Below are 27185 nucleotides of genomic sequence, written 5' to 3'. Positions count from 1 at the left end.
TCAAATTTGCAAACGCTGGTTATCACGGGACAGTGCTTCGTTTTCACTTTTTTTCTTGGTTTCACATTAAAATGCATACCGGGTTATCCGAGAAGCTGTTTCTAGTGTTAACCACGCATATCGCTGGTCTTTGTATTGAGTAAAATACAGGGTAAAAACATGTGGACTGGAACATAGTCTTTGTAACTTTTAGTGCCTGAGATTATTTCAAGTATTCTACCCATCATGTCTTTTTCTTAATTGCAAACCACCGGGACCACTATTCAAAACCAGTCAGAATACAGGCAGTTTTCAATGTGGCAGCAACTACACTACAAGCTCTCCATAAATTATTTGCAGCTTGGCAAACTACAGACACTCTGAAGGTACATGAATTTCTCCTGCGAATAACATTCGGTTTGGACTATTCTTTAGGTACATCGAATTGTCCCACAGGAAATAACATCGATATGGCCACAAGCAAATGGCATAGGAAAGCAGCTCATGTTAACAATAACAAAGTTTGCCTAAGGAGCATGTCTGAGCAAAATATCTGAGTATTAAGCATTTTGTCGAGTGTTGAGAAATTACTGATACAAGGTTTTGCCCTGTGACTAAATTTCTTATGTCCACTACCAATTTGTCTTTCACAGCTGGTCATGTGACCACAGACAGAACATGCCCGAACTGTGCAAAACGAAAAGAAGAAAACGAAAGAATGTTATTAGGAAAGGCACTTGGAAGATTACAAACTTCAGACTGAGTACAGGAATACCAGTGAAAATTGACACGTTCAGTAACATCCCTTTTCGTCACCCACATTGCAAAGGCGTGGCGTGTGCTACATCATAACTATGCTGGATTACCTTAAGTAATCTTGCTAACTGTTATTCATAGCTCAAGTGCAGATTGTGTCATCAGGTCAAGGCTTTTATGACCATACCCCCAGAAACCTATAACTTCTGCCACCCCATGAGAACTCCCAATAGGTTATAGTTGGAGGTATAAGTATTTTCATTGGACAGAATGTATGATTGGTATTTTGTGTGAGCAGAGCAGAGTTGGTCTTTCACCTCAAAGCTGCAACTGGACAGGAGTGTTAAAGAAAGAAGACGAGCAGGTGGGAACTCGGGATGACACTGCTGTCAAAGCTCTATCCATCTGCATGCCAGATTTAATTAGTGAGGGCGAAAAACGTTCCTCTCAGAGCTTCTGTACCTGTTGGTTTTCATTTGTCTGTATAGAAGACAGATTGTAGTCTTCAAAATGATGAAAGCTACTATTCTTCAATGGACACTGGTGACTGACTAAGACGTTATAATGTATTTTTCCACAGGAATCGATTTGGAAATCGCACGCAAAGAAGAAGAGCAGCTGCTCCTTCAGGATGCACGCCAGTGGTTGAACAGCAGGAAGATCGAGGATGTGAAGCACAAGCGGTCTGGTGCGACAGCTTTGCATGTGGCAGCGGCCAAGGGGTATTTGGAGGCTATGAGGTAATGGCTACTGTGTTTCTCAGTTTTTTACAGTCTAGAAGAATGCTGCTGATGAGGGATTAATGGTGAGAGTGAGAGAATAAAAATTGGCACTTGCCTCGACAAGGGTTACTATCTCGCCCCATGTGATCAGGCATGTTTGTAGACAAGGGCCTTTCTTGTGGCCCTATTGATTTAAATTATTAATTCCAAAATTAAATATATGATACGGTTGGCAAATAAAAGTGGAGCCAGTTATCTCTCCAATTTGGAGCAAGGGGTCCCGTGACTATGCAAATGTTTGCTTGTAGGAAGAAGTCTACCTTTCATAGGTGACAACCTCTCCAGCCGCTGTTGGTAAAAGGATATTACTTTCTTTATTTACTGTTGCGGGGGGGGGGGTGCAGAGGACCTGTTTCTTGGATATTGTTAGCACATGAAAGTAAACACTACTTGTATTTCAGCCTCCCCTGATACTTTGAATTTACTGTCTTCCAGCTACAATACTTACTTTGACTTTCATGCACTGTCTTGCTGCAATGTAGCTTAAAAGTAAGCCATGCAGTTGTTACTGGGGCTACACCAATCTGAAAACTGAAAGAATAATGGTTCAATGTATTAAACACACTTTGGTGAAAGAATTTACACTCCAGTTTTATTTTTCACTTTTTTAAATCCAAAAGCAAAGCAGGCATTTAGGCAAAGCCACCTTTCATGATCAAATCTAATTCTTATTGAACCACCCCAAAGGACCACTCAGTGTCTCAAAGAAATACCCACTTCAATGCACCATCATTCTGCACTAAAAGCAGTGATGTTACTGATTCCTTCACTGGAAAAAATAGCCTCTCCCCTTGCTCTCCCTCTCTCTCTCTTATAGCTCTTCCTCATTGGTGGTCTTTATCTGAAATCGAATACACAAGGAGTAAGCAGTTCCTAATGTTATGTCATGGAGGAACATCACTTGTTCATTTCCATGAAGAGGTGGTCAGTGAAAAATAAATATTCGGGAGCAAGAGCACTTGCTCCTGAGTGTTTATATTCTACCGACCACTTACTCATGGAAATGCACAAGGGGTATTTCTCCATGAAATAACATTGGGAGCTGCCTACTCCTGGTTTATTAGTTATATGTAAGGAAGTATGTATGTTGGACGTCAATTGCTCCAAGTCTCTCTCTTGTTGATGGTACCTTCTCTGAAATCCCCATTTGTGTAACATTCAACAGGAAACCAATACCCTTTTCAAATTCAGAGATTTCTCAGCATGTTAAATAAGTTCTCAAGACTTGACTCTTAGCCACAGCTCTCTTTTATCAGTGATCGTGCTTTCAATTTTACATTCACCTTATTCATAAATCGGGCTAAATTATTCTAAAAAAAACATTACTCATAACTGGGCTCCCAAGCATTGGAAAACGAATCCAACACTTAAAACCAAATTTCAGGAATACATTGAGTCATAGAACCTCGGGTGTCCTTACTAGTCTGGGAGTAGCAGAACATTTGCTGGCAATCAATTCATACAAGATGCTCTCACAATATGTGGTTATAGTTCTGTTCCTCTTGAACTTATGTGCAACATTCCACAGTTGATCCCAGGACATTATTCTTCAAGTTACCCGGCTCATAGAGTTCTGGGACAAGGTGCTCAAGATGTTCACCTATTATCTGTCAGGTTGCAGCCATTTGTGAAGGTTAAATCCTTTAGATTATTTCTCTCCTCAAGTGTACCAAGGGTAGAGTTTTGCCAGCAACACATCTTCATGGGATAGAATGATGAAGGTCATAAATATCTCCTTTTAACAGCATATTGACTACACCAAGCTAAACCTAATGCGTTGAATACAAAGGTTGTGCTCCAGCAAGATGAATTTAATGATGTTATCCAGAAATTGATCCATCCAAAGCAGACATTTTTCGTCTCCTACAATACGCTGCCTATGCTTTCGTCTGAATGCAGTCCTATGCACCTAATGCTAGACTAGTCTCTTAACCTCAAAACCCACATTGTAAAATATAGAAATTCTGCATTTTAACACTACCTGCTATGCAATCAACTTAACTGTATTTCTATCCAGAATGTTTTGTTCCATACAAACGCCTTCAAACAACACCAAAATGTGCTGCAAATTACTATACCCAATCTTCAAGCGATCCATAGGATCTGCACAAGCATTCTAAGCTACTGGCCCAGAATTTGGGACTCTCTCCTGATGAGTGAGATTCTTCCAGATGTATTCTAACAATCCACCTTTTGTCTTTACATCTGATGAGTGGAGTCCTATTCACAGCCTGTTCACGTGAATTACTTATCCTCACTCTTGCAATCTGTCCTCAGTCGTGTCATACTCTTTTTCTGTTTACTATTCCAACTTTAGCTTAGGTTCTGCTTTCATGTATTAGCTTGTTTATTTCAAAGAATTATTTCATTATAAAGTTGCAAAGAGTCTATAAATAAGTTTGAAAAAAAAATTGTTTGTGAATGTTGCCTACTCCTTTCTTAGGCTATTGATTCAGGCCGGGTATAACCTCAATGTACAGGATGTCGATGGCTGGACACCCCTCCATGCCGCAGCGTACTGGGGCATTAAAGAAGCCTGCACTATCCTTGCTGAGGAGCTCTGCAACATGGAGATCAGAAACAAACTGGTTAGTTTATATTTAAAGGACTCTTACTCCAGCATTACGTGAGCCTTTGCATTTTAAAATCCATTCGTTCTTTGGCAACATTAGGCCCTCATTCCATTTTTGTTACACATCGTTGTTTGTATGAGCGATGAAAATGATGATCTGGGTGAAAACATCAGAAGTAGGACACCCCAGTTGGTTTTCTCCGCCCCTAAGAGCAAAGTGTTTTTTTCTATGTGGTTTCATCCTGGGATAGATAGTCTGTGACTGAACAGGACTTTTCCCCTGTGTCTACCACTGCCTTGCTGGAAGGCGACTCTATCATAGTAAGGTCTGCAGTGTGAAAGAATATAAATAACATGCACCAATGTTTTATAGTCCTATAATACCATCAATGTCTTCTGTTAACAGGTTAATAAAACATAAGACCAAAGGCTGAGTGATTTGTAAATGCCATTAGGAAAGTAACAATATTCAGACAGAATACGTGTTAACAGTTATGGATTGGCCAGATCACGCACATTAGTTATTTGTTGAGCAGGCATATAAAAGAGGCTTTCCTTTCAGTAATGGAAATTACCTCGGGAAACATTAAAATACATATTATAGTGTTCTATCTAAAAATTAATATAACTTGCTTTTTTATGTAGCAATTGATAAGTGCTGTAACAGCATTTACCCAATTAAATGGTACTTTTTGGTTTCCTCTAGCATGTGATAAAGTGAACCGAACGATTGGAAAGTGTAAACTTAAGGGGGCTTAGTGAAGACATTTTTTTGTTTTGTAAGTAAAGACTGTTTACAGTTGCTTTTTTAAATGTTCTTGTTTCTTGGGGAAAATGCTTGTTGAACAAAGGGCCTTCCTTGAACTGACTGAAGCCAATGGTGAGGTGTGATTGCTGAAAGGAGACCTTGCCATTGTTAGAGACTAATTGACTAATTAACACACTGACTGCCACGGCGGTAGCAACAAGCACCGTCGCGGTAACCGCCAACAGCCAGGCGGAAGACAATGTTACGCCCACAGTATTACAACAGGCCTAACCGCCACCTTTTCCGGGGCAGTACCAACGACATCAAAAGCATGGTGGAAACAGTACGTAGAAGGCAAAGGACTCATCCCTGGAGAAACAAGGAAGAACCACGCCGCCGTAGAGCCTGAGTTGCAGATGTTACCCATGTTAGTCTATCTCCTTCTTCACTATGAACACCAACGCTGGCGAAGACGACCACAGTGAGTACTGCTGCCTAGCACACAGGGGAGGGGGGGAGGAAAAAGATTGTGACACACACGCAACACACCCACCCCCACCCCCAACACAATACACATAAACTGATTAAGCATAAAACATATTTACCCCATACCCCTCAGGAATAATGCAAGGACAAAATGAATTGATTAAAGTGAGTGTAATAATATAAAATTGTAGAAAATCGTGCTTCAAAATCAAAACAGTATCTACATATATACAAATTGAGGGATACAGCCCAGTCCACAATGTCCGTGGGCCACAGGGCCACATCACATAGGCCAAGGCCCCACTTCACTCCCGCAACAACACAGAGAGAACACCGCAGGGGCATCAGGTCGAAAGTACACAGGCACCTCAGGGGTATCGGGGGGCACCTCAGCCGGAAGATGGTACAACACCACTAGTCCTGGAGGGGGCTACATCCCCTGTGCGATGTCCTGGGGAGTGCAAGGCCACAGTCTCTCAATTGGGTGGTATGCCCACTGCTTGGTCCTGAAGAGTGCAAGGCCACAGTCTCCCTAGTGGGTGGTCTGCCCACTGATTGGTCCTGGGGAGTGCAAAGCCACAGTCTCCCTAGTGGGTGGTCTGCCCACTGCTTGGTCCTGGGGAGTGCAAAGCCACAGTCTCTCTAGTGGGTGGTCTGCCCACTGCTTGGTCCTGGGGAGTGCAAAGCCACAGTCTCTCAAGTGGATGGCTTCTCCACTGGTTCTGGAGGGGGCCTTGTGGCCAGTGTGCTCCATCCTGATAAGGATGGGGTGAGTGAATGGTTTCTTCCACTGGTTCTGGAGGGGGCTTTGTGCCCTGTGATGCAGCACTTGGGGAGTGCAAAGTCGCAGTCTCTCACCTGGGTGTCACACCCACAGGATTTGCAGGGTCCAGGAGGCACTACAATCCATGGAGGTAGGACTACACACTGCCCAGCGGCGGTGACGGCTGCTCAGTGGTGGCAGTGACGGTGCTAGTGTTGGTGCTGTCTGTGTTGGGGGGAGGCTCCAGCCCATCCCCTGCAGCCTCTGATGGCTGCCCACTGGGGCTGGTGTCGGTGCTGGCAGTGGTGGGGGGAGACTCCAGCCCATCCTCTGCAGCCTCGGACGGCTGCCCACTGGGGCTGCTGCTGATGGCAGTGCTGCAGGCAGTAGTGCTGGCGCCAGTGCTGGTGTCGGGAATGACAGTGGTGGGGGGAGGCTCCAGCCCTTCCCCTGCAGCCTCGGACGGCTGAACTGCCATGGTTGGTGTTGGGGGCTCAGAATAGGTCCCAGCACCAGGCCTCCTGTCCTTCCTGCCTGCAGGAGCAGGCCCCTTGCCCTTGCCAGCTGGTGGTGCCTCCTTGCCTTTCCCCTTGGCAGCTGGTGCAGGCACACTGTCAGTGCTGATGGCTGGTTCCCTGAAGCCTCTCCCACCTGCAGTAGCTGCCGACACTACTGTGGCGGTGGCTGAGGTGCTCGGCTGGGTTGTGGCCACCCTGGTCCGACGGGAAGGGCAGGGGTGGGGAGGGGTAGTGAAGAGGTCAACGGCGGAGAGGAATCGCTTCTTAGGAACACTGGGGTGGGAAGAGGGTGAAGGTTTGGAAGTGGTTGTAGGAGGTGTCTGTCTGCTGTGTTTGGGTGCAGGTGCATGGGCTGGATGCTGTTGTGAGGTGGATGGCTGTTGGGTGTCTGAGTGCTTGCGTTTGTGTACTTTGGGAGGAGGGGGGTCACAGACAGTGGGAGAGGACACAGGGGACGTGTGCATGGATGTGGGGGGTGGTGACTGCCAGTGAGGGGTGTGTAGTGATAGGCATGATGGTGCTGGGTGTAGTGGATGAGGATGTAGTGAAATCAGGTGTGAGTGGAGATGCTACTAGGAGGGTGATGGACGAGGAGGAGGAGGAGGGGGCACAGTGGAGGAAGTGGATTTTGGTGTGTCTGCATCTGGATGGTGTTAGCGTGAGTGCCTGTGGGATGATGTGTGGTGCTTGTTTGCCTGAGGCCACTCCTGTGTGTTGTCTTGGGTGCATGCTGGTCTAAATGTGTGCTTGGGATAGGTTGGGGTTGAGGGAATGGGACTGGGTAGAGGAAGTTTGAATGGGGGAGGCTAGAGACGGGGACAATGGCTGCCATCAGGGAGGAGGCCAGAACCTGGATTGATCTCTGTTGGGCCGCCATGCCAGAATGAATGCCCTCTAGGAAAACATTTGTTTGTTGCAAATGGCCTGCCAGCCCCTGGATGGCATTCACTATGGTTGACTGCCCAACAGAGATGGATCGCAGGAGGTCAATAGCCTCCTCACTCAGGGCAGCAAGGCAGACTGGGGCAGGGCCTGAGGTGCCAGGGGCGAAGGAGATGCCCACCCTACCGGGTGAGCGGGCATGGTAAACTAGCTGAGGGGCTGCTGGGAGGGCGGTGCTGGTGGGGGGGTGGCGGCTGTACCTGTAGTTGAGGTGGCCACAGAGGTGTCCGCCATCACCAGGGAGCTTCCATCGGAGGAGGTATCAATGTCAGAACTGTCCCCTCCTGTCTCTGCTGTGGTGCTTCCCTCTCCCTCCGTCCCACTGGTGCCCTCACCGTCGGTGGATTCGGCCTCATGGGGCATGTGGGAATCAGCTCCCTCTGTCGCCGGTGCCTCTGCTCCTCCACCAGATGATGCTAATGCACATAAGGGACAAGGTGACAAAACAAAAAGGGGGGTGGGGGGAAAGACAAAGGATACACTTGGTCAGTGGCTGCCCCAACACCACAGTTGGCGTACACAGCACCCTCACACAGGGAACAGGCCTACGCACTATCCAATGCACTACCAGTCACAATGCTAGTCACCAGCCCAAGGAGAGGAATACTTAACGCCAATAGCAGCATACCTCACGCCCACAGACCCCTGCCCAGTCACAGTACACATTTGGGCCTATCCAAAAACAAACTGTTTCTGTCACAACATTCAATGCAGTGTACAGTTTGGAAAAGTGGAATACTGACCAGCTGCTCACTCTTTTGCCCCCTAGATTACAACCGCTGCAGACGAATAGGAGATGGAGACATCCCCCAGTGGACAGACCGCTGGTGGGCTTGGCAACAATGGAGGACAGGCACATTATCCTCATCTACAGACTTGACAGTGCCATAATCACAGAGCTGTGTACACAATTGGAGCCAGACCTGATATCTGCTATCTGTCACCCCACTGGGATCCCTCCTCTTGTGCAAGTCCTGTCTGTGCTCCATTTCTTGGCAACTGGTTCTTTCCAAGTGACAGTGGGCCTGGCAGCAGGAATGTCTCAGCCAATGTTCTCAATAGTGCTGAACAGAGTGTTATCTGCCCTGATTAAACACATGCGCAGCTACAATGTTTTCCCCCAGGTAGAGGATATGGACACGGTGAAAGCTGACTTCTATGCAATGGGAGATATCCCCAACATTATTGGGGCTATTGATGGTACACATATTGCATTTGTCCCCCCCATAGAAATGAACAGGTGTTCAGAAATCGAAAGAGCTTTCACTCGATGAATGTGCAGATAGTGTGCCTGGCGGACCAGTACATCTCCCATGTCAATGCAAAGTATCCTGGGTCTGTGCATGATGCCTTTATCCTGAGAAATAGCAGCATCCCATATGTGATGGCTCAACTCCAGGGGCACCGGGTGTGGCTAATTGGTGAGCCCATGGTTCAAACCCAGTATAAGTTGGTGTATGGGTATGGTGTTGGCCCTTTGGGGTTAGTGTTTGGCTAACATGTATCCATCAATATTTACAGGTGACTCTGGTTACCCCAACCTCTCATGGCTACTGATCCCAGTGAGGAATCCCAGGACAGGGGCAGAGGAACGTTACAATGAGGCACATGGGCGATTATGATGAATAATCGAGAGGACATTTGGCCTCCTGAAGGCCAGGTTTCGTTGCCTCCATCTAACAGATGGTTCCCTGTGCTACTCACCCAAGAAGGTCTGCCAGATCATTGTGGCATGCTGTATGTTGCATAATCTTGCATTGAGACGCCAGGTGCCTTTTCTGCAGGAGGATGAGGCTGGAGATCGGCATGTGGCAGCAGTGGACCCTGTGGACAGTGACAAAGAGGAGGATGAGTATGAGGACAACAGAACATCAACCATACAACAGTACTTCCAGTGACACACAGGTAAGACACTGTAACTTCACCTTCCATTGACAGTTTTGTGTTGGACATATTGTACATGGCAGGCTGATTTTCCCACTACAATGGCCACTTACTGTATCCTTTGGCATCTCCATTTTCAGATATCTGTGCACCACTCTGGCTCCTGGTGTGGTGACTGCTGCCAACTACAGGTCATACCTATGTACATTACTGTATAGTTGAATTGCAATGTGTACAGCTTGTTAAACAAATACATATTTCAATCGCTTGACAGACTCTATACTTGTTTTTGTTCCAAGGGTGTTTATTTAGGTGATTATAAGTGGAGGGGTTATTGCAATGGGCTGGGTTGCTGATGGAGGAAAGTCCAGGGTAGAGTCCAGTTTGTTTGTATCACAGTTGCTTCTTCCTGGATCGCAGGGACCGTTTGCAGGTTGGTTCTCCTTCTGCAGTGGGTGGGATGCTGGTGGTCTGTTGTTCCTGTGGCGGGGCCTCCTGTCCACTAGCATCAGCGGTGGTTGGTGTGCCACTGCCTCTCTCATGATGTTGGCCATGTCTGCCAGCACCCCTGCAATGGTGACCAGGGTGGTGTGGATGTCCCTCAGGTCCTCCCTGATCCCCAGGTACTGTCCCTCCTGCAGCCGCTGGGTCTCCTGCAATTGTCCAGAATCTGGCCCATCGTCTCCCGGGAATGGTGGCATGCTCCCAAGATGTTGGTGAGTGCCTCCTGGAGAGTCGGTTACTTGGGCCTGTCCCTCCCCCTGTCGCACAGCAGTCCTCCCAGCTTCCCTGTTGTCCTGTGCCTGTGTCCCCTGAACCTTGTGCCCACTGCCACTGACCCCAGGTCCCTTATTGTCCTGTGTTTATGGGGTGGCCCGGGGTCCCTGTAGTGGTGGACACACTGCAGATTGACGTGTCTTGGGGACAGTGGTATGGGCCCGCTGAGTGGGTGCTGTGGTGGTGTTTCCTGAGGGGGAGGCTGTGTGGGCGTGTGTGACTGTGCCTGGCTAACCGACTGTCCGGAAGTCCCTGATGGGCCAATTTGATAATCCAGATCCAGGTGTCCAGAGCTGCTGTCATCACTGTTTTGGGGACTGGATGTTGCTGGCGCACCTCCTCTCCAGTGACGTTGGATGGGGGACCTGTGGGAATGTAAATGCAGTGTTAATGTTTCTGTGTGTGCCATCTTGTGCATGCATGTGTTGCCCTCTATGGTTGTTATTGCCCTGGCAGCTTAGCCTTGTGTGAGTAGTAATTTGGTGGGCTAGGTGATTGTCTCAAGTATGCATGGTTTAGTGATGTGTGTCCATGCAGGTCTGTGATGGGGGTCCGTGCATTGGTGTTGCGTGCAGGGCTTGGCATTGGGATGAGTGTGATGTGATGGTGGGGTGTACATGAGGAGTTTGGGTGAGGGCAGTGGCGGGGGTATGTGATGGCATGCAGGTAGAGGGGTGATAGTAGTAGAGAGTTGACTTACCAGAGTCCAGTCCTCCTGCTACTCCTGCCAGGCCCTCAGGATGCACGATTGCCAAGACTTTCTCCTCCCATGTTAGTTGTGGGGGAGAAGGTGGGGGTCCACCGACAGTCCTCTGTACTGCTGTCTGGTGTCTTGGTGCCACGGAACGCACCTTCCCCTGTAGGTCGTTCCACCTCTTCCTGATGTCATCCCTTGTTCTTGGATGCCGTCCCACGGCGTTGACCCAATTCCCTATCCTCCGCCATAGCTCCATCTTCCTAGCAATGGAAGTCCGCTGCACCTGTGATCCGAATAACTGTGGCTCTACCTGTATGATTTCCTCCACCATGACCCTTAGCTCCGCCTCTGAGAGCCTGGGGTGTCTTTGTGGTGCCATGGGTGTAGTGTGTGTGGTGTGTGTGGGGTGATGTGTTGGTGTGTGCTGTAAGGTGCGTGGATGGTGTATGGGTGATGGTGTTTTGTGTCTCTGGTTCTGTGGGTGCTCGTGGTCTGTCTCTCTCAGTTGGCAGTATTTTTTCATCGTAAGGGGTTGTGGGTATTGTGGGTGTGTGTTTTATAGTGTTATGGGTGTGGTGTGTGTGTGTGTGTGTAGTTTGAATTGTCCAATGTGGTGGCGTTTTGTATGTGTGTGTGTATTTTGAGGGCGGTGGTATGTACCGCCGATGGTTTACCATGGTTGAATGTCCGCCGCGGTGATTCGTGATCAGAATGCTGTGGGCGTAGTTCTGTTGGTGTAACAGTGTGGGTTTTGGTATTGCCAATTTATCACTGTCCTTTGGGCTGGCGGACTTGTGCGTGTGTCTGTATAGTGACGGATTGGTATGTGTGTGTCATAAAATGGGTAGCAGTAATCTGCCGTGGAGACGGTATGTTGGTGGCGGTCGGCATGGCGGTAAGTGGGACTTACCGCCAATGTCATAATGAGGGCCATAGTTTTTGAAAATGGGACATCTGTACTTTAAATGTATCTATATGAAAATTTGTGGCAAGATTTCTGCCTACTATTGTTATACCTTTACTCCTAGAGATTTCTGTCGTCTGCCAGGAAAGTAAAAGAAACATGAACCTGTTTGTGACGTAGGGGTGTGTATCTCAAGATGTTTTCGCTAGTGGTTGAGCACCAAATAAATTTGCTCTGGATACATACCCTTTTGTGGAGAAGATGCTTACTTTGGGCAGGTTTTGATAGTTCTGCCATGATGCTAGTTCTGTGATCATAATAGACCGTATTCCATCTAGGGATGCACGGATAGAAATGGACAGTAATACTAGCAGAGCAGCATTTGCTAAACTCTTCTAGCTCTACTAACCATGAAGGCATCTCACGGTGGCTGCAGCAAATCATCTGACTGTTCAATCACTAAGGCACAAAATTATATGATTTTTTGTGCCTCTGTGGTGTAGCTCAACAACGCTCCAATATGAGGACAAATACCTTCTAAGGTTTACAAAATGCTTGAAAAATCTTCTTTTTTACTCTGTGTATCTCTAGAATAATGCCTCCCAAACCTTTTAGAACCACAACTGAGTTTTTAGTACAGCAAACATTCATGGCCCACCTGTCTTTAATGGAGATGAGGCGGGGGACTTTTTAAAATGTATTCAAAGCATTGTGTGGTCATGCATTGTCATTTACATTCCACGCACGTTTCAATACATTTGAACAGGCATTCTGTTTTATTGATAAAACTGTATTGCATATGAATGATAATTTGTGGAAACAGGGTTTTAGTGATTATTAATGCACCACTGTCTTGATTTGTTCTGACCCTATTAAAAGATTTGTTTCCATCACACTTCAGAAATAGAAACAAAATGTGCTGCATTTATGCTTTCCTGACTATTGAATGTGTGCAGTTCATTTACAGGTACTTACCTTTTGTTGTGTTACTAAAAATATCATCCTACAGCCTTTCCTTTCACACTTAATGTACCCCTAATGTACCCCAGCAAGATTGTCACATGATTCACTTTATTTTTTCTTACTGCAAAATGAGAAGAATTTGCTAAAAAAACAAACCAAAAAAAAAAAGTCTCCATGTCGACTCCTTCGCTGCTAGGCCTCCCCTGGCACCCCACCTCATCCATGCTGAGCCCTTTTTTGGCTGTTTTGGCTGTTTGGGGTAGTTTGTGCTTAGGCCCCCAGAACTTTTTATCCACATTAGGTATCCACGCCAAATTTGCGTCTTTTCTCTCCCCAACATACAGGGGATTCTAAAGGTACCCAGGGTGTGTGATTTCCCCTGAAGGGGAACTGAGAAGTTAGCCAACGTACAGCTACATTTTGAGTTTTTGGGGAAAATGGGAAAAAGGTGCTTCAGAATAAAGTGTCAGTTTTTTCCCTGCAAATGGCATAATCAAAGGGTTTGGGGTGCAAAAATCACTTTTTTCCCAGTCTTCAGGAACAGGAAGACTTGAATTGGAAAAACACGTTTTTCAACACAGTCTTTGGCATCTTACAGGGATAGCCAATTTTTACTATTTTTTGTGCTTTCAGTCTCTGTCTAGTTAGTGGTAGAAAAGGGTGTGAAACCAATGGTGGATCCTCGGAAACTATACATTTCTGAAAAGTAAACACAATTCCAAATTGAACAAGGGGATATTTGTGTAGATCCTTTAAGGTGTTCCTATAAAAAGTAAACGTTGAAATAAAAAAATAATGAAATTGAGTTGAAAAAAACAGCCATTTGTGCCTACGTTTTTATCTGTACCTTCTTCTAAATATGGCAGATTGTTTAAAGCAATGTACCAGTAAGTCTGCTGGACCCTTCTGGTTGCGGGGATATGTGGGGCTTATAGTTTCAGCAGGAACCTTAGGTATCCAGCCAATGACTGAGCTGCACCTTGCAATGGTTTTTCATTGTGTACAGGGTATACAGAATTTAATTTGGTACAATATAACGAATGAAAAAACTGTATCAAGGAAACCTGTGCATTTCCAAAATGGTCACAAGATAGTGAGTTTACAAGCAGTGGTGATGTGCACATCTCTGAATTTGTGTACTAGCATGTGAATTTGAAGGCATTTCTCAAAATTCCTTTTTTCTTACACTCTCTCTTCTATATGGAAGGTGAAAATGCAGAGAAAGAAAATTGGTAATAAGACTTCTACTATTCCTTATTCCCCTAAGTCTCCTGACAAAAAATTATACCTCACTTGGATGGGTAGCCTTGTGCCAACGACAGGTTAACATCCCAAAACATAACGTGGACACATCACATTTTTCCATCCAAAATAGACCCTTTTAACCATGCATATGTCACACCCATCAGTTTCTCTAGTTTGTGGGCTTGCCTTTCAAAAATCACTTGGTAAACGCTTAACGTTTGTCCCGTTTTGAGGTGGTTTTTGTCATGGCTTGCAGACTGCCCCTTTTACATGGATTATTGTACGATTGCAAACTATTTATTTTGTCTCTCCCCTTCATGCTGAATGGCGCTCACAGTGTGAACAGGCACAACAGCGTGAGCGCTATTGGCGGTATTGGAACTCTGGTCACATTGTTCACAGTTACCTAATCATAGTAATTTCTTGTGGCTCTCCTTTTAGAACACTTGAAATTGGTGAATGCTTTATGTAAAACAGAAATGCTCAAAGTGAAAGCGGCTCTCCCGGCACAGCGGGAGAGCAAATGCTACAGTGTTCACTGCTCTCGGGAAAACTCACCCCATAATGTTTTGCAGGGCACTACTTTTACAAAACCACCACCAAAACGTTCACAAAAATCTGTTCTTTCTGTCTGTCATCTTTGGGTCCCCACACTAGGTTAGTGGGGGAAACGTCTCCTCAACTACACGGACATTTCCCATGCAAGTGGAACAACGCTTGCCTGAACGACGACTGCCTTTTTCTCTGCCTTAACCACTCGTGTGCCAAAAGACGCATATGCGTGGTTAAGGCAGAGAGCAGTCTAGTGGATCGGGAGAGGACTCAGTGAGGTGTGTGGGGCTGAGACAGGGTTGGAGGGCTAGTTGTTAGAGGTGCGGCTGGATTTAGGGCTGATGGTGGGGTGTTTGGGGTAGTTTTTTGTAGGGGCGGGGTGGAGGGTTGTTGGGGAAGTTTTTTTTTCAGGCTTAGGGAGGCTGGGAGGTCTGGGAAGTTTATTTTATGGGATGGGGTGGGGGGAAGGGTAGTTTATTTTTTAGGGACTGGGGAAGGTTTAAGGTTTAAGGATGGCCGTTATGAGAGAAGGAAGAATCTGGCTATGACGCGTTGAGCTAAGTGGGGCTGTGACAGGGTTTGGGGAGGTAGTTTTTAGGGGTGGATTTAGGGATTAGTGTGGGGAGGTCAGGTAGTTTATTTGTTAGGGGCAAGGTGAAGGTGATCGGGGTAGTTTATTTTTTGGGGCTTAGGGTGGGTGGAGGAGTCAGGGTAGTTTAGCTTTTAGAGTGGGTGTTGGGGTCGTTTTATTTAGGGTTTAGGGTGGGTGGTGGGGTGGGGGTAGTTTAGTTATTAGGGGTGGGGGAAGGTTTTAGATCTCAGGGTCGGTGGGGAGTGTTGGGGTAGTTTAGTTATTAGGGGTAGGAGGTTGGGGTATTATTTTTTTGTTTTTTAGGGCTTATGGTGAGTGGGGGTCCGGTAATTTAGTTATTAGGGGTGGGGAATGTTTTACGGCTCAGGGCGGGTGGGGGGTGTCTGGGTAGTTTAGTTTTTAGAGGTGTTAAGGCATGTGTGGTTCCTTCATGCATGGTTGTTTCATAAAACCAGTTAGTGGGGACCCCAAAATAATAACTCCTCCCACCATTCAGTATTTGTTTGAGCTCCCTTATGGATGGAACTTTTGTTTTACATCTGGGAGTTGCTGGTGTTTTAAGTTTGTAACATCATTGTTATAGGCCTGCTACCCCCGAATATATGTAACATCCTACGTCCTCTAGGGGGCATGACTGTTTGAACACTCTTGATATGTTTGGGTGACCCTCCTAGTTTATATCTCCTCTATAGCTGTCTTGTGCCATTTTGGGGGGAAATTGTTGTAGCCAGCCAGCACCTCTAATGGTGGGGTGGTGAAAGTGGTATTCTATTGGAGTTAGCTTGACAGATTTAAATTAAGATGCTAAATGGTAAATTAAAGTGCTTTAATTATATGCAAGACCACTAGAATTATATGGCAGGAAAAGATGAAATTATGAGGCAGGGTTGACCAATTTATGTGGCAGTAAAAGTCCAGTTTTGAATTTACAATGCCAATAGCTCTAATCCAAGCAAATGTGAGACCTATTGCATTGCAAATGCTTGTTTAGCTATGTGTCTAGCTGTGGATTTTGGGCCCTAGCTGAACCGGCACCCACAGAAAAATGTATATTTTTGAAAACTAGTCACCCTGGGGAATCCAGGATGGGGTGACATGTGTGGCTCTCATCAGGTTCTGTTACCCAGAATCACTTGCAAACCTCAAAATGTGTCTAAAAAACACTTTTATCACATTTTTGTGGTGGAAAGTTCTGGAATCGAAGTGGAGCCACAAATTTCCTACCACCCAGGGCTCCCCTATGTCTCCCGATAAAAATGCTACCTTGCTTGCAAGTTCCTGCATCAGTATTGTGGACACATCAAAATTATCTATCACAAAATGACCTGTTTTTGCAAGAGGGCACCTGCATTTTTGTTCCCAGGCTCAGCTGCCATATAGGAAAACCTACCAAACCCAGACATTTCTGAAAAGTAGACACTCGAAGGAGTCCAGGGAGGTGTGGCTTGCGTGCATCCCCTAAAGCAGTGGTTCTTAAAGCCTCCACAGGGGGGTCCGCCACTGCTAAGACAATTAAATAATATTAACAGATTAGATCCCCAGCTTTCAGTAATGACTCAGTGGGGGTGTTTCCGGATTCCAATAATGATAAATTGGGGGTCGACATAAGTCAAAAGGTTGGGAATCACTGCCCTGAAGTTTTCATACCCAGAATACCCTGCAAACCGCAACTTAAGCTAAAAATGCCATTTTCTTCACATTCCTGTGTGGGATCACCACCCCGGCACAAATTTCCTACCACACAACATTCCCCTCTGTCTCCTGATAAAAATAATACCTCACTTGTGTAGGTGGGCCAAGTGCCTGCGACAGAGAAAGGACAAAAATATGTAGAAATTGAGGAGAAACCAAAAAGGGTTCAAAAGAACTGTTTGTTTTCAAACGTTTTTAGTCTGACTCTGCTTTGGGCACCCACACAAGTGAGGCAGTGTGTCCATCAGTACAGATGGAATGTAGTAGAAATGTGTGATTTCAGGCAAAGTGGGAGATTTGCAGATCATTGTGGGTAAGAAAATGGTGTTGGGTTCATGTGAAGCATACCACCCTGGACTCCCCCAGATGTTTAGTTTTCAGAAGTGTCTGGGCCTGGTAGGTTTTTCCTGGTGGCAGCTTACCCAAGTCCAAAAAGTGCAACTGCTCACCATTGCAAGTGGGACGATATTAGGAGTTAGCCAAGCTCTCTTGGACTATATGTTAAATCAAGAGTTATATGTCCCCTTGCTTGCCATTGGGATGAGATGCTTTAAACTCATGGGGGGTCGGGCAGAATGACGGTGGCTCCCTTTAGTTGAGGTGGTGGCACAACCGTGCCCATGTTTTGTTTTTCTTCTTAATTCCCTGCTGTGTAGTGGGCTATCTGCCCCACCCATCCACCCCCTTGTTATTAATCTGGGGTGATTACTTTCCCCAGGGGGGCAGAAGACTGTGTCTCCATTTATTTGGGGTAGGGACATGGCCATACCCATGGTGGGCAGCCCCCACCCCTCTTTTTTTAAATTAAAAATGTATATATATGTTTTTCCCTGACGTCTGATGGGCTTTCTCCCCATTTCCCCCCATCTCCCGGTGGACATATCTCGGCAATTATCCTGGGAGGGGGGTAGGGGGTGGGCAGCTACGATAATTACCCCTTCTTTCTGTCCCACCTATATGTTTTAAAAAAAAAAAAAAACTCGGGCTATTGCCTCCATCAGGTTCCCTGGGCGATTCCCAAACAGTGATCCACTAGAAAGGGGTACATTTCTAAAGGGGAGAGCCTCCCCTTTCCAGGCATACCTCTCCCATCTGCCTCAGTGCTCAGGGGCTCAGATAGCCCTCTGAGCAATAAGGCTGTGAAAGTGAAATAAGCTGATTGGCTCATTTCACTTTCATTTTCAGTGCAATTACATCAGAGTGCCATATGTGCTGATCGTCATTTCACTGATAACCCAGAACAGCCTCTGGAGCTGGTGTAGGTCTCCCCCAGCTCCCAAGGCTATTTTGGGGAAAAAGGAAATACCTCTGGTGCCTGGACCAAAGGGATTTCCAGTTCTGTGTGCACGGACGGCCAGGAGCTGTCCGACGTACACGAGCACCAATCCGTATGATTGCTCTTGGATGTCCGACCCATCGAAGGGGTTAAACAAAAAAAAAAAAAGTAAATAAACAGCAGACTTAGCCTGACATTTTACCTCTGAAGCTTAGCAAATGTGACAAGATAAATACAGAATTTAAGGGCATCATTATTTATTGCGTAGACTGTCCTAACCAAGCAAAAATCGGCGCCATGCCTAAATGCTTTTTTGTGTAGGATTCATTTCTAGTCACCTTTTACACATCTCTGCCACTTATGTGCCTGCATCTGGTACCATATTTATATACGGCATTTCCAAATTGTGAGCCACTTATGTGCTTCAACATCTGACAACTCAGAACACTCCTATGTTCTGTGGCAGCTGATAAATTCTTTTTCTCCTCAGAGACGTTTTAAGGCATGGGCAAAATGAGCTCTGGCTCTGGCCCCCAGCCATTCAGGGGCCCCCTGATAGAGCCAGCTCTGCTCTGTAGAGATTCTTGCCATGATAACCTTTAAAAATTAAGAGATTATTTTAAATTCCGTTTTCCTTTCATTTATTTAATTTATTTATTTATTTTTAATGTGTGAGAGTGTATGACAGACATTTTTCAAAGAAATAATCTGTTAATTGCAACCTCCATAAAAACGCTCTTTTAGATAAAAACAGGACATCACATACGAGGAATGGGAGGAGGTCACAGATTTTCAGTTACATTACTGAGCAGCTGCTGTTACAATGTTGAAAACACATGTCACAATCCCTGAATATTAGATACAAACAGATTTGGAATTTAGAGCAGTTTGCCTGGGCCCTGTCGGTGACCCGACCAAACCTGGCATGAAAAAGATGAAACTGGATCATAAATTAGAACCTGTTCCAAACAGAGGCCCCCAAGGTGCATTTGGCCTAGGGCCACCTAAATCCTTAAGATGTCTCTGGTTCTCACCCGGCCCAGACTTTCTGAAATGACATCCCCACATTTCCATTTCTCCTGTTGCTTGATGTCCTCACTGCAAGTGGGGCATCTTGAAGTCTTGATATTATGAGTCATCTGCCAGCCCTCTACCTTGTAGCATGCCCAGCTTCTCCCTTTCAACCTATTAAGCCACTGATACTGCGCAGAGTGACCACTGGCTCAGTTCCATCCCCCATTAGATCTCGCATAACAAGCACTGGCAAAGCCAATGTATCTCACACTCCCAGGAAGACACATTGAATTTGATAATGGTTATTTGCCTTGTTGTATTCTTATTGTGATTTTTTTTTTTTTTTTCACTTTGGATCATTGTGAAAATTCATCACATTAGCAGTGCACTCATCTCGCTTTGCTAACATTCTTCTGTGTTACTTTTCTGCAATTGTTGATATGCAGGGTCAGACACCATTCGATGTGGCTGATGAGAGTGTTGCTGAGCTCTTAGAGGTTTTGCAGAAGAAACAGAATTTGGTGAGTTCGTTTATTTTACATTATAAATCTAGTATTTATGTTCACACCTTCAATATAGTTATATTAATTTGATGATGACGTGCTACATTAGTGATTATCTGCAGTTAATTCCCGCTTAGCATCCCTTTTAACACACCTAAGTTCCTTTTTGATGTAATCACCTAGCTGATCATGCTGCAAGAGTTCTACTTCAGATATCTTTTATTTAAAGTAAAAGCTGAAAATAGATCAACTTAAACTGTAGTTTCAGAGTAGGTAGCCAATATTTACAGTCATTTTGTTAGTTTGATCCACAGATTAGTCAAGGCATAAGAAGTCGTAGAGTAAAAACAAGCATTCTTCAACTTAACCCCATCTGTCAGCCGACGAAACAATGGAAAAAGGAGTGTTGTCATTCTAGGCATCTGCCTTTGGAGCCTGCGTCTGGGTCAGCTCCACGCCTTCCCGAATTTTCAGGAGCCGGAGTGAGCCTTTATTTATTTTTATAAGATGATGCGCCTCATTTTTTGGCAGTCCAACTCCACTAGGGTCCCTGTGCGGCCTGTGGGGTTGGAAGGGGCACCCTTGGGTTCTGTGCCAGTGGCTTTGACCTTGGCTCAAGGGGGTACCCATGGTTCTGTTCCTGGATTCAAACCAGTGTCGGTCATACCACCTCGACCTTTCCCGACGCCAGTTCTGACGTTGACTCTCCCGAGGACACTGGTGCCCAGGCGGTGTCACCCCATCCACATAGCCAAGTCAGATACGGAGCCGGACCGGTGTTGTGCCAAATCAGACTTCAACAGGGGCCTTGCCCTCTGTCTGATCCTGACCCTTATTCTTATGGGTTGGAGTACAGTGAGGAATGGGAGGGGTCGCTGGACCCTCTAGAATACCAGCTACAAGATCCTTTGGACTGGGGTATGGACCTGTGTAAAGCCAGTGGTCTGGTTACTTCATCAGACACTGGCATGCTTTCTCCCCCTAATGTGGCTACAGAAGAGGGAGCGAGATGTTCTATGGTGGTACAAAGAGCGACTTCGAGCTACCTTTGTGATAGTCGGGACTAACCTCTTGGGAGAGGTGCTCCAGCCTGGTGCTTCCTCCACTGAACCCCTATTGCCCTTTAATGAAGCCCTTAATGATATCTTGCTGGGTACCTGGTCCAACCCAGCACAGAGGCTTCTGTGAACAGAACTGCTGCCGGCTACCATCGACCTGCTCCAACTGACCTAGTGTTCCTGATGCAACATCCTTCTCCTGAGAGCTTGGTTATCCAAGCCTTTACATCCCAGGGCATGTTCCCTTCCACACCCCTGGATAGGGAATCCAAGAGGCTGGACCAATTTGGGAAAAGGTTTTCTTCCTACAGTCTGGCATTGTGATCCATGAACACTGCACGCTTTTTGAGTTGTTACTCCCACAAGCTGTGAGATACGGTTGTGCAAGTGCTGCCACAGGTCCCGGAGGAGGCCCAGGTTGTACTCTCTCAAGCTGTTGCTGATAGGAGCGATGGAACAATGTTCATGATCAGATGTGGACTACACACGACCGATTCACTGGGCAGAGCGATTCCATCGACGGTGTCTCTTAGGTGCCACACCTGATTGAGGACACCTAGCTTTACAGGGAATGTCCAAGCCAATCTTTTGGACATGTCCTTTGATGGCACCCATCTCTTCGGAGACAAAGTAGACTCTGTGATTGAGTACTTCAAGGATTCTCGTGCTACAGCCAGGACCTAGAGCTTCGCAGTTGCTCCTTCCCCCGCTCAGTCTGCCTTTTGCCCCTACGGAAGGGGTGTCCCACCACATCTTCGATGAGGGAGCCAACGATCCAGCCAGGCCACTGGCCCACACCCCCCGCCACCTCATTCCCCCCCCTACACTGCTCTGCAGCTGCCTCCAAACCTCCTAGTCAGATGATTCCCCACCAGGGACCAGTGGAGGCAGGGTTCACCATAACCTGCTGCGCCGGAAGGCTATGACATCAGACAGGTGGCAGATAGTCTGAAGGGTCTACTATCTCCCCTTCAAGACTACTCCTCCATCCATACCTCCTTCCTACGATCTGATGACAGAGTATCACTTGTTACTTTTCCACGAGGAGGTTACAGCCCTATCCTTTCAGTCCCTCAATCTCTTCCTTAAGAAGGAGAAGTTCAAAATACTTCCTCTTGCTCAGGTTCTATCTGCCCTGGCCCCAGGAGAATGGATGGTAGAGTTGGACTTACACTACCCTTACTTTCACATTCCCGTCCTGCCTGCCTACCCACAGATGTTACTTGAGGTTCACTATAGGCCACAAGCACTTTCAGTTTACCGTGCTTCTCTTTGGCTTACTAGCCCCCTGGGGTGTTGACCAGTGGCAGTGGTTGCAGCTCATATGTGCAGATCAGGGGTTTCAGTCTTCTCCCATATCGACGACTGGCTGTTGAAGGCGGGCTTGCTCCAGGTTGTCATCTCCCACCCCCGGATTACTGTGGACCTCCTGCATTCTCTGAGGTTCCCTATAAACGTGCTGAAGTCACACCTGACTCCTTCTCAGACACTCCCTTTCATCGCAACTGTTCTGGACACAGTGCAGTTTCTGACTTACCCTCCCAAGTGTTGAGTCTGGGGCATTCAGGCTATGATACTGATGTTTCAGCCTCTGTCCTGGATTTCGGTGAAAATGACTCTTGAGGCTGCCGGGCCTCATGGTCTCCTGCTGGTGATGCATGCCACTTGGAATATGCGGGCTCTGCAGTGGTACGTGAAGTTCCATTGGGCGCAGTATCAAGGGAATCTCCCCAACATGGTCCAGATCTCAGAGGGAATTCCGCAAAAGCTGCAGTGATGGCTAACGAACTGCTTTTGGTTCAGAGGAAGATCCCTCTCTCTTCTCCAACCAGATCTGACAGTAGTGACTGATGTGTCACTTCTGGGATGGGGCGGCCACCTGAGAGGTGGGGATCAGAGGCATCTGGTCTCTTGCTGAGTCCGAACTTCACATCAACCTGTATGCATTGAAAGCATTTCTTCCCTTTCTGAAAGGGAAGGTAGTGCAGGTGTTCACGGGCAACACCACCGCCATACAATACTACAACAAGTAGGGCGGAGTAGGGTCATGGACCATTTGTTAAGAGGCTCTGCACCTCTAGACATGGCTGGCACAGCAAAGCATATCCTTGGTGGTTCAACATCTGGCAGGTTCTCTGAACGCCAGAGAAGACAAACTCCACCGACAATGCTTAGTCTATCTCGAATGGCGTCTCCATCCGGAGGTGACGCAAGGTCTCTTTCAGCACTGGGGAGAGCTTTGGTTGGATCTGTTCGCCTCCACAGAGAAAGCACAGTGTCAGCAGTATTGAGCATTGGTGTTTCCAAGACGGCACTTGTTCAGCAATGCTTTTCATCTTGAGTGGAGTTCATGCCTCCTGTACACTTTTCCACCCATACCACTTCTGCCCAGAGTTCTCAAGAAGATCAAGAACAGCCAGGCCCAAATAATCCTTGTGGCTCCAGACTGGGCATGAAGAGTCTGGTATTCTGAGCTCTTGAGCATGGCTGTTGATCTTCCAATCAGACTGCCCCTTCGGGAGGATCTTCTGTTGCAGCAGCAGGGGAGGGTTTTGCACCCAAACCAGTCCACTCTCTGCCTTCTTGTGTGGACATTGAGCAGTGGAAGCTGACAGCTTTTGACCTTCTGCCTGAAGTCTGTAACGTTATCTTGGTAGCCAGGTATCCCTCCACCAAAACGGTATACACCTGCCATTGGAAGAAAGTTGTGGCATGGTGCACAGATGAGTCTGTTGACCCCCTTTCTGCCCCTTTCTCTGAGATTTTGTTGTTTATAATTTCATTGGCCCAGCAGGGCTCCGCTTTTGGCACCCTCAAAGATTATTTGTCTGCAATCCCTGCTTTCTTACGGCTGCCTGATTAGCCTTTTTTGTTTAAATCTTCTCTTGTAAATAGGTTCCTTAAAGGCCTTACTCATATGTCTCCTCCTTCACCATTCATTATGCCCCAGTGGGACTTGAATTTGGTTCTGACATTCCTGATGTGTGCTCATTTCGAGCTTCCCCACAATTGTCCTCCAAGGCTTTTCACTTAGAAAACAACCTTTTTTTGTGACCAGTACATCTGCCTGCAGGGTGAGTGAGCTGCAGACATAGTCATCTAAGCTTCCCTACCTTTCCATCTAGCCTAACAAAGTAGTGTTTCCCACACGGGGCTCCTTTCTTTCAAAAGTGGTTCTGTCCTTCCATGTTGCCCAATCCATTACCTTGCCTAAGAAATCCATGTTCCTCTAAGAAAGAGGAGAAACTCCACCGTTTAGACCCAAAAAGAGCGTTGGCATTCTACCTTGAGCATACCAAAGAGTTCCGGATGGATGATCAACTCTTTGTTGGTTATTTGAGTGACAGGAAAGGTTTTGCAGTAGATAGGATTGGATTGGATTGGAGCGGGGTAGATTGGATTGGATTGGATTGGATTTTAGCGGAGCGGGGTAGAGTGGATCGGATTGGAGCGGAGCGGGGTAGATCGGATTGGAGCGGAGCGGGGTAGATCGGATTGGAGCGGAGCGGGGTAGATCGGATTGGAGCGGAGCGGGATAAATCGGATTGGAGCGGAGCGGGATAGATTGGATTGGAGCAGGGTAGATTGGATTGGAGCGGCGTAGGGTAAATTGGATTGGAGCGGGACTATTTGAGTGATGTAGATTGGAAAGGGATAGAGTGGAGTGAGGTAGATTGGGTTGGGGTGGAGTGGGGTAGATTGGGTTGGGGTGGAGTGGGGTAGATTGGGTTGGGGTGGAGTGGGGTAGATTGGGTTGGGGTGGAGTGGGGTAGATTGGGTTGGGGTGGAGTGGGGTAGATTGGGTTGGGGTGGAGTGGGGTAGATTGGGTTGGGGTGGAGTGGGGTAGATTGGGTTGGGGTGGAGTGGGGTAGATTGGGTTGGGGTGGAGTGGGGTAGATTGGAGTGGGGTAGATTGGATTGGGGTGGAGTGGATTGGGGTGGAGTGGAGTGGGGTGGGGTGGAGTGGAGTGGAGTGGAGTGGATTGGATTGGAGTGGGGTGGATTGGAGTGGGGTGGATTGGATTGGATTGGAGTGGGGTGGATTGGAGTGGGGTGGATTGGATTGGAGTGGGGTGGATTGGATTGGAGTGGGGTGGATTGGATTGGAGTGGGGTGGATTGGATTGGAGTGGGGTGGATTGGATTGGAGTGGGGTGGATTGGATTGGATTGGGGTGGGGTGGATTGGATTGGAGTGGGGTGGATTGGATTGGAGTGGGGTGGATTGGATTGGAGTGGGGTGGATTGGATTGGAGTGGGGTGGATTGGATTGGAGTGGGGTGGATTGGATTGGAGTGGGGCGGGTGGATTGGGATTGGGATTGGAGTGGGGCGGGTGGATTGGGATTGGGATTGGAGTGGGGCGGGTGGATTGGGATTGGGATTGGAGTGGGGCGGGTGGATTGGGATTGGGATTGGAGTGGGGCGGGTGGATTGGGATTGGGATTGGGATTGGAGTGGGGCGGGTGGATTGGGATTGGGATTGGGATTGGAGTGGGGCGGGTGGATTGGGATTGGGATTGGGATTGGAGTGGGGCGGGTGGATTGGGATTGGGATTGGGATTGGAGTGGGGCGGGTGGATTGGGATTGGGATTGGGATTGGAGTGGGGCGGGTGGATTGGGATTGGGATTGGGATTGGAGTGGGGCGGGTGGATTGGGATTGGGATTGGGATTGGAGTGGGGCGGGTGGATTGGGATTGGGATTGGGATTGGAGTGGGGCGGGTGGATTGGGATTGGGATTGGGATTGGAGTGGGGCGGGTGGATTGGGATTGGGATTGGGATTGGAGTGGGGCGGGTGGATTGGGATTGGGATTGGGATTGGAGTGGGGCGGGTGGATTGGGATTGGGATTGGGATTGGAGTGGGGCGGGTGGATTGGGATTGGGATTGGGATTGGAGTGGGGCGGGTGGATTGGGATTGGGATTGGGATTGGAGTGGGGCGGGTGGATTGGGATTGGGATTGGGATTGGAGTGGGGCGGGTGGATTGGGATTGGGATTGGGATTGGAGTGGGGCGGGTGGATTGGGATTGGGATTGGGATTGGAGTGGGGCGGGTGGATTGGGATTGGGATTGGGATTGGAGTGGGGCGGGTGGATTGGGATTGGGGCGGGTGGATTGGGATTGGAGTGGGGCGGGTGGATTGGGATTGGGGCGGGTGGATTGGGATTGGAGTGGGGCGGGTGGATTGGGATTGGGGCGGGTGGATTGGGATTGGAGTGGGGCGGGTGGATTGGGATTGGGGCGGGTGGATTGGGATTGGAGTGGGGCGGGTGGATTGGGATTGGGGCGGGTGGATTGGGATTGGGGCAGGTGGATTGGGATTGGGGCGGGTGGATTGGGATTGGGGCGGGTGGATTGGGATTGGGGCGGGTGGATTGGGATTGAATAGGACTGGAGTGGGTAGTTAAAAGAGCAGGAAGTGAGGTAGATTGGAGTGATGGATTGGAGTGGGTAGGATGGGGTGGATTGGAGTGGGGTGGCTTGGGGTGGATTGGATTGGGGTGGATTGGATTTGACTGATTGGATTGGGGTGGATTGGATTTGACTGATTGGATTGGGGTGGATTGGACTGGAGTGAGTTGGACTGGAGTGTGAGGGAGTGTGGTGGGGTAGATTGGATAGAACTGGAGTGGATTGGGGTAGATTGGATAGAACTGGAGTGGATTGGGGTAGATTGGATAGAACTGGAGTGGATTGGGGTAGAATGGAGTTGGTCAGGTTGGATCGGGTAGTTAGAAGAGCAGGAAGTGAGGTAGATTGGAGTGGGGCGGAGTGGGGTAAATTGGGGTGGAGTGAGATAGATTGGGGTACATTGGAGTCGACTGGGGACTATTTGAGTGGGGTAGATTGGAGTGGTGTAGATTTGATTGGAGTGGTGTAGAGTGGAGTGGCTTAGATTGGAATGGAGTGAGGTAGATTGGATTGGAGTCGGGGTAGATTGGATTGGATTGGAGCGGAGCAGGGTAGATTGACTGGAGCGGAGAAAAAAAAGTAAATGCCAGACTCTCCGGAAGACAGATTCACATTTCACTTCTGTCTTTGAATGCACAGCAACTATGACAAAGTGAAAACAAAATTAAAGCCCTATTTACAGAAAATTATTACTCAGAATGATACAGTAAACAAGGGATGCTCTACCAGACGGGTGAGCTCGAGCGGGATAGCCAAAAGCAAATGATCCAGCAGTGGCCTCTGGTGGTGCAGAGTAAAGTGGCATAGAGTGGTGCAGCGTAGAGTGGCAGAGTGCAGATTAGAGTATAGTGATGCAGATTGGAGTGCTGCAGAGTGCAGGGGTATGGAGTGCAGTAATGGAGAGTAGAGCAGCATATAGTTCAGTGGCATAGAGAGCAGTGTCATAGACTTCAGTGGTGCAGAGTATAGTGCACTGGCGTAGAGTAGATTGTTTCAGAGTAGAGTGCATTGGGGTAGAGGGGAGTTGTGCAGGGTAGAGAGACATAGAGTAATGGAGTAAAATGGTG

The 27185-nt window shown here is 47.5% G+C and overlaps 1 protein-coding gene across 3 annotated transcripts in view; it reads left to right on the top strand.

Moving 5' to 3' along the window:
- PPP1R12B (protein phosphatase 1 regulatory subunit 12B) overlaps window positions 1–27185 on the top strand; it is a 786992-nt gene that overhangs the window by 159937 nt on the left and 599870 nt on the right. For all 3 annotated transcript variants that reach the window (XM_069238924.1, XM_069238923.1, XM_069238925.1), the window contains exons 4-6: window positions 1316–1475; window positions 3961–4105; window positions 19589–19663. In XM_069238924.1, coding sequence (XP_069095025.1) covers window positions 1316–1475; window positions 3961–4105; window positions 19589–19663 — 380 coding nt within the window. The remainder of the gene's footprint in view (window positions 1–1315; window positions 1476–3960; window positions 4106–19588; window positions 19664–27185) is intronic.

This window comes from Pleurodeles waltl, chromosome 6, assembly GCF_031143425.1.
Source record: "Pleurodeles waltl isolate 20211129_DDA chromosome 6, aPleWal1.hap1.20221129, whole genome shotgun sequence".
In the NCBI taxonomy this organism is placed as follows: domain Eukaryota; kingdom Metazoa; phylum Chordata; class Amphibia; order Caudata; family Salamandridae; genus Pleurodeles; species Pleurodeles waltl.
The sequence above is the reverse complement of the archived record's forward strand: the minus strand, read 5'-3'. Positions and strand labels throughout refer to the sequence as shown.